Consider the following 7,870-nt stretch of genomic DNA (forward strand, 5'->3'; position numbering starts at 1 on the left):
TGTCTCTGCCCCTTCCCCACTCGTGTTGTCTCCATCTCTCTCAAAAATAAATAAACGTTTAGGGGCGCCTGGGTGGCTTGGTCGGTTAAGCGTCCGACTTTCGCTTAGGTCATGATCTCGCGGTTCGTGGGTTCGAGCCCCGCGTCGGGCTCTGTGCTGTGCTGACTGCCAGCTCAGAGCCTGGAGCCTGTTTCAGTCTGTGACTCCCTCTCTCTCTGACCCTCCCCTGTTCACGCTGTCTCTCTCTATCCTAGAAATAAAATAAAAATATTTTAAAAAATAAATAAATAAATAAACGTTTAAAAAAAAAACAGTGGAAACTGGTTTCTACAGTAGTTAAAGTGGTTGGAAAACCTGCTTTAAATCAATAACCCTATCTTTCTGTTTAATATTTCCCTGGGTTTCTCAGTGCCTGTTTGTCTCATTAGAGACCTATATCTCTGTACGCCCATTATTTTTTAGATTCCTTTCTTTACTCTGAAGTGTTTAAAGATTTGGGGAGAGAGGTCAATTAAACTTCTCTTTAACTGAAGGAAAGTAAAGCTTGTGTGACTTTTTGTCAACAGTTAAAATAATTTTTCACTTTCAAATATGTGCTGCATTCATCATTTTTGAAGAAAAAAATACTACAATGCCAAATGCAAATTTCTAGAGGCTAAAGTAAAGCAATTCCATTTCAACAATGAGTTCTAATTTTGTTTTTTAGTTCAGACAATTACTCTACAAAGAGAATGAAGATTTCTTCATTTAGAGAAATTTCATTCCTTACACTGAGGTATTTGTACAGTTAGATACACAGAGGTGAAGCTATTCCATAAAAGGGGGACTTGCTCATCCTAAGTTGGCCCAGTCTCTGTTTGCTCGTCTATGAAAAACCATGCCTCTGATTCTTATTTTTCACTCCTAGGCTTCCAGAACCTTCAGCTTCATTGCCAAACCCTCCATCAAAGGTAAGGAGCTGTCTCTAAGCTATCTTTGGGACACTTGGAAAAATATTTCATTTTTACCACATAAGTTTAGTTTGTTCTAATACATTTTAAAGCTTTTTTTAAAAGTTTATTTATTTTGAGAGGGAGAGAGCACAAGCAGGGGAGGAGCAGAGAGAGAGGGAGGGAGATAGAGAGAGAGAAAGAGAGACAGAGAGAGAGAATCCTAAGCAGGCTCCATACCATCAGTGCAGAGCCTGACATGGGGCTCAAACTCACAAACTGTGAGATCATGACCTGAGCCGAGATCAAGAGTCAGACGCTTAACCGACTGAACCACCCAGGCACCTCCATTTTAAAGCTTTCTAAATCCACCTTGCATGGACTGATGTTGTGTGAATTGAAGACTATAATGAGCTGTCCATCGGCATTTTTTATTTCTGTAGATTTTACCTGAAAGGTAAATAAAGTGCTATGAAAAACAGATAAGAGTTGCTCTTGGCCAGATACCTACATAGAAATCTTGTAGATACATAAAGAAAGTTCAATCTTCTTGAGTTAGCCAGATCCTGTAATTAACTTTCTTAATCATCAGCAAGACTCCGTGTATAACTTAAACTCACTTTGCCAGATCTAATTGTTACTGGCACAGAAGTGAACAGAGCATGATTTTTGTAACACAAAGAATCCTTTGAGCAAGAATAGCCAAACTTTTTTTTTTCTTCCGTGCTTGAAATGATCAACACGATCTGTATTACACAAACCCTTCCTCTTCCAGCTGTTCTCCGACCGCCACCCACCGCTCCCCTGCTCCGTGGGCCGCGGCTTGTTTTTGTCTCCCAGATACGGAGACTGGAGAAGGCAGCCATGAGCCACACCTGACGGCACACTGCGGCGTCCCCCAGTCCAGGCCTGATCTCAGACAAGTGGGCGCTGCTCAGAGACAGGGAAATAAACACACGTACCAGCTTGTCAGTGAGGTCATTCTCCTGCCCGCAGAATAAGGGATGCCTTGAGAATGTAAAGTGGACACGTCACGGACGTTAAAGAACTTTCCTTTTTCCTGCCCTTCAAGATGGCCAATGTGCTTGGGTTTTTTTTTTTTTTTGTTTCTCTTTTTTGTATCATGTCCTGTTTGAAGGACAAAAGTCATTCCTTTGACTTTTAGAAAAGGACAGATTTAAAGTGCATCAGCGGTAGCTATGGGCCATTTTCAGCAGATTATCAGAGGAGGGGCATCCTTTTCTCTGGAGGAATAGCACTGGGCAGAGGTCAGCTGCTAAGGTCATTCTAGGTCAGGACCCACACTTCTTCCACTCTGGTAGTTAATCTCTGACAGTAAGTAGCTCCGGGGGACAGAGGCATGATTGCCTTGCTGTAACTAAGAAGACGGCGTATTTGTTTCTTTCTTATATCTCTCCTTCCAAAACCTAAGCCTCTTTCTTCCTCCCAAATACCTGTCTTCCGTAGTAACGTAGAGATCATCCGTGAACAGATCTAAGCCTGTTCTTGAACGTTCTGGCCTCTGATACCGTCCCGGGTAATGCATTTCATATGTTTACTTTCAACCCGGTTTTCTGTTTTCCTATTTTAATTTCCAAAGTTTAAATCGTGTGTGATGTCATTCATCACTTATGATTTAGACCGGAGGTCAGCGGACTTACTCTGCGAAGTCCAGACAGCGAATTCTTGAGGCTTCCTGCAGCAGCTGCTTTCTGTCACGGCTGCTCAGCCCTGCTGTGGTAGCGCAGGCACAGCCACGGACAGTTCCGAAACTTCCTAAACGAAGGCGGGCGGCTGCATTCCAGCCAAACTTCATTTATCAAAACAGGCAGCCTGCGCGGCTCCGCCTGGAGGCAGTTTGCCAAGCCCCGATTTAGATCTCCCAATCCTGTTTCCCCTAAATCTCAGCCTCATCTCCCGGACTGTTCAGCTGCTCTCTGAGGTCCCCCGGCCTGTGGTGTCTTCCCGGGGCTGCAGCGTACAGAGTGCAAACTGCACCGGATGGCGTAGCACAGTTTCAACGCGCGTCGGATAATGTCTTCTGCTGGCCTCTTGTCCGCGTCCAGGATTTGATTGATTTTTCCAGTAACAGAGTTGACCGTTTTCAGGAAATATGTTCCAGTGGCTATTAGGTATCTTCGTATCTGCCTGTAATGATAGCACGAAGCCTGTCATCCTTAATATGTTTTGCATCATTTTCTTACTGTCACGGGTTTGCCTATGTTGAAGCTTGGCTTCCGCCCGTCACCCCCTCCATCATCTGAATTTATCGCGGGCAGCTGAGCTGAGTGCAGTCGATGGGAAAGGCTCCCGAGTTCCTTCTTGCAGCTCATTCGTAAGAATCAGACCATCCTAGCATGGGTCTCTGCGGTATTCTGCTATTTGTGCCCCTCTTTCCAGAACTGTACCCACTTAGTCATACCCTTTGTTACTGTCTTTCTGAGCCCTTTTTCTATTTCTTCTGAAACGCTCCCCCAAATCTATAGTGATTTGGTCTTTTAAATAACAAAAATTCCGATAAGTGTAACTATGATTCTTTCAAATGTGTTCAACGTGTGCTGTGAATAACATTCAAGAAAGTTCCGCGCAGAGCCTTCCACAATCAGTTTCTATTATTATAAGCACTGATAACCGGTGTCTTGCTTGGTAGTGAGCCAGTTAAACACCAGGACAAGTCCATCATCTTATGAAGCATTTTATATTTATAAGGAAGCACTTTTCATCTTAAACTCTTGTCTTGAACCTTTTTCATTTGACTTCCTTTTCAGGGAAAAGTAAATACGCCCAAGGGTTTATAATGACACCTGTAGTAGAACATTTTGCGACCGAGAAGGGAAGCCAACCACCTTATAATGTTAAGTTTTTTGCAGTTTGCAGTAATCAGAGCCTTTCCCATTATTCCCTTGAATTCCACTCTCCTGGCTGAAGAGACTTTTCTCGTGAAAATAATGCATCACCTAAACACCCTTTACTGATCTTAATTTAAGTAGAGACATTTATTCTTAAGTTCATACTTTGCTGGTAGGTAGTTCATTCGTGATAAGCTAGTCTTTTTCTTTTGAAGGTCCCCTTCTTAGAGATTGCGGTGTGCCCAAGCGAAGATTTGACCTTATGGATTTCCAGTATTCCCCCATTTTTTTAAAGTGCCACATGATGTTACAGATTTCCGGGGGCCCCCCGCCTCCCGCACATTGTTTAGAATGAAGCCTTTCTAAACAATGTTTTATTCCCTTGGGTTTCATACATGTGCTGGGGCATCTTTTCGCCCTAGCTCTGCAGGTCTTTGTTTAGCAAAAGCTGGGCTATGAGGAGGGAAGCTGGGAACGAATCTGCATTTCCTAGGGAAGAGTCACGTAGGGTCTTGCCCACCAGGTATCTATCTCCACAACCTGAAGATCTATAGAAGACCAGGTTGTTGTCACTGTGCAGTCAGTTCTCTGTGTTAATCATCAAGACTTACCTGCCCGGTTGTGCACCTTTTACACAGTAAATGTGTCACATTCCTTCTATAATGGGAACATTAAGGCCACAGTCTGTCTCTTGACAAGATTCTCCCATTCCTTGAGGCAATGGCTCCCGTTGATGGTGACAACATGAAGTAGAGGTGGGCTTGGTTGCACTGGGCCTCATGGAAAGAGCACTTGTTCAGAAATGGAGATCTCAGCCCTTGTCCTCTGCTCGGTGGCCTTAACCATTTGTTTAACCTCTCTGTGCTTCCTTCTTCTGCTGGCTGTGTGCTTTGCAAGGTTGTCCTTGTGTGAACAAAATGAGATAGTTGAATTGAAAGGAGGTAAGAACGTGAAGCTATACAAAAATGGTAATGACAGAATAATGGTGTGCCTTATTCCTCACTGGACATTATACCATCCCAGGGGGGTTCTGGCTGGACACCTGGCCCCCTTAAAGGAAATTCTTATCCTTGACTTCTGTGCCTGCCTTTACCCCCTTAGACTCTCCTGGAATCAGCAGTCACCTAGATGCCTCCTGGTCCTGGTACATACACAATATGTGATCAGTACCACTAGGCGGCCCAACGGGCTGGGTCATGGGCTCACCTGATCATGACCCCCCATCACCAAGGCTGCTTCTCAGAAGGGACGTATGGCTTCATTCCCCAGATAATTGACAAAATTCAAAGTAAGCCCTTTGCAGGGTCTGCTGTTCCATTTGGATTGATGTGGGTCCAGCTTGACCTGGTTGTTTTCATAAAAATGGATTGATGTGTCGAGGTGACGTGACACCACTTCACTGCTCTAACATTGCAGAAAGTAAAGTTATCTGACGAGCCTGTAGAAGCAAAGGAAGATTACACTAAGTTTAACAGGAAAGATTGGAAGACCGAAAAGGTACGTGTGTCCAGTGGTAGTGGCATATTCTTGCATCCAGAAGGTGATCCTGCATGAGCACGTTGCATTCTTGCAAGCATGCAAGAATGATTGCATGCTTGATTGTGGTTTTAGTTTTAACCATGAAGGATTATTAACTTGCATTTCTGCGACTCACTAATTAATTCAAAATTGTGAATGACAATGAATATGTCAAGTCACGAAGACTTGTTACAAACCAAGGCAGTATGCTTAGCAAGAGCATGCCTACCCTTTGCTGTATATTAAGGGTAGGGGGGCACAAAGGGAGGGGGCTTCCAAGGTCATTTTTTGTCAACTCTGACTGCCTGGAAACTTCTCAGAACTTATGATGATGACCGAAATTATTAATTACTAACATTAAATAAGGTACAAATAATTTTCTAATTTGTGTTTATTGTTTTGTTGAGTTTTTTTTTAACAGTTTTAAGTTTTCCTGAGGATTATATAATAGGAATTGTTTCTCCTTGTGATTTTTCTCATTCTTTTTATGCTTAAGACCTTGCACATCCCAAGATAAATTAACTTCCACCTAGATTTTAACATTTAACCCCCTGCCTTAGAGTTTAGTCTTTGTTTATAATTTTTCCCTTTAATCTACATGTAATTCATCTGGGCATGTGATGTCTGCAGAGAACCCAAGCTGAAATCTGGCAAGATAGCTAGTCATCTCAATGGCTTCTGTACGCAGGGCTGGTTTTGGCTTTCTCTGTGAGAACTGCTTCCGCCCCACCCTCGAAACTGCTGCTTTCTGTTGTACCTACTTGGGCACCGCCCCCAGGGAAATGAGGGGCTGGACCAGGATGTCTGTTAAATACAGGGGCTAACTGCCACTTTTCACCATCCCATCAGAAAATAAGCCTCCTAAAATATAAATGATAGAACATGAGAAACAAGGTTTCAGAGATCATACGCTGTGCCCTTAAAAGGTTCTCTGTCAGTGACTATCTCACAGTTCACAGGGAGACTCGGGAGTTTTTTCCTTCACTGCTTCCCATCACATATGCTTCTGCTGGCGAGGCTGTGATGCACTCGAGGATAATCGGCTACTATTTACCTTCTGTTAGTGCTCCTTCCAGGACGTTGCAAAACAAAACAGAACAGAACAGAACAAAACAACAGTGACCAGAGAAAGAGAGAAGTCAGCTTTTTGATAAGTTCTTTGTTGTAGGAAACCTGGTGGGGGGTGGTGCGGGGATATCCTGATGGTCCGGTTTGCTCTCCAGTACAGGTTATCTTTTGAATATAATATAGTGCTGGCCTTGGTTTCCCGGAGAGCCTGTGAATAAACTCCAGCAGTAAATTGTTGTGAATTATTCATCGTGCCATAATACCAGGCTGTAATTCCTCAGCTGACAATCGCAGCCTCTGTCAGTTCCTTTGTTGGTGTTGTGATTGCACTTAAAACACCCTCCAGAATTATTCCCCTAAAGGAAACCATTGGTTGTAACGTTCCACTCCTTAGAAGGCGGCCGTTTTGTCTCCTGCTTCTTTTAACATATTTTATGTCTTAGGTCTGAATTCTGAATAGAAATCAGAACTTTAAAAAATAATAATAATCATTCCCTTATGAAGCATGTTACCAGCAAATACTTCTCTTAATGAACCTTGAGACATGCATGGTCTTGTTGGATTTGCAGGTATGATTCATAAATGTGCATTTGTAACAATTGTTCTCTTATTTTCCTTAACAGAAAAATAGCAAAATGACTGCGGCTCAGAAGGCTTTGGCGAAAGTTGACAAGAGTGGGATGAAAAGTATCGATTCCTTTTTTGCCGCAAAAAATAAAAAAAAAAATTGAAAAGACTTGAAACTTTGAAAATGAAATCTAGCAAAAAAATATTTGCCTTTTATATGTTCAGTTTTTGTCCTTCCTCCATGCCCTCTACCTCCTAACCCTTAATTACCACCTTTTGAAAAAAAAATAAATAAAATAAATTAGGCCAATTTTCAGAGTCGAACATTTCTTGGCATTTGATTTTTGTGTTTCTGAACAAAATATGGGAAAGTAATTGGGTTACTTCATGGCCTGTGGCCTTCAGAGTCTTGTTTGACATCCTGAAAAGTCATCAAGTGAATAGAGTTAATCTGTAGCTAGCATCACAGTTTCCTCAATAAATGGACATGTGACAGTATTTGAGTGTATGCCTGTTATTTTATGCAACTTTGCCACTTGGTCGCTATAGCCGTATGATTTTCAGCGTACCAAGAGAATTCAGATAACAGAGCTATCAGAGAAACTGCTAGTTTCTGAAAGCTTTTAGTTTTTGGTACATCTTTTAATACTTTCTATCTTATGAGTACATGTTCTCTGCAGAAAATGGAGAAGGGTATAAAATTAAAATTCTAATCTCTCACCTTGACGTTACCTGGAGATAATATGGCACGTGTTTTTATAATAGTTTTTTTAAGGAATTATTAATTTTATAATCTTTTTTCTTGACAACATCATTTCATAAGCATTTTACCAGGCTGCCAAAGTATTTCTCATAAATATACTTTTTAAATGATGGTCATTTTTAATTATTTGGATAATTGACTATTTATTGACATGACCATGACATTTGGATTCCTTA

General features: G+C 41.9%; 1 protein-coding gene across 2 annotated transcripts in view; it reads left to right on the top strand.

Annotated features, from left to right (window-relative positions):
- The window catches only part of RNASEH2B (ribonuclease H2 subunit B), a 58,684-nt gene extending 51,258 nt beyond the window's left edge, over positions 1–7,426 (top strand). The window contains exons 9-11 of one of the 2 annotated variants that reach the window (XM_039236106.1): positions 908–950; positions 5,195–5,275; positions 6,988–7,426. In XM_039236106.1, the coding sequence (XP_039092037.1) occupies positions 908–950; positions 5,195–5,275; positions 6,988–7,095 (232 nt within the window). In that variant the 3' untranslated portion in view covers positions 7,096–7,426. The remainder of the gene's footprint in view (positions 1–907; positions 951–5,194; positions 5,276–6,987) is intronic. The other variant, XM_039236108.1, reaches the window with a different exon arrangement.
- Positions 7,427–7,870: the final 444 nt, after the last annotated feature.

Source organism: Hyaena hyaena, unplaced genomic scaffold (genome assembly GCF_003009895.1).
Source record: "Hyaena hyaena isolate Hyena2069 unplaced genomic scaffold, ASM300989v1 scaffold_106, whole genome shotgun sequence".
Classification (NCBI taxonomy): Eukaryota; Metazoa; Chordata; class Mammalia; order Carnivora; family Hyaenidae; genus Hyaena; species Hyaena hyaena.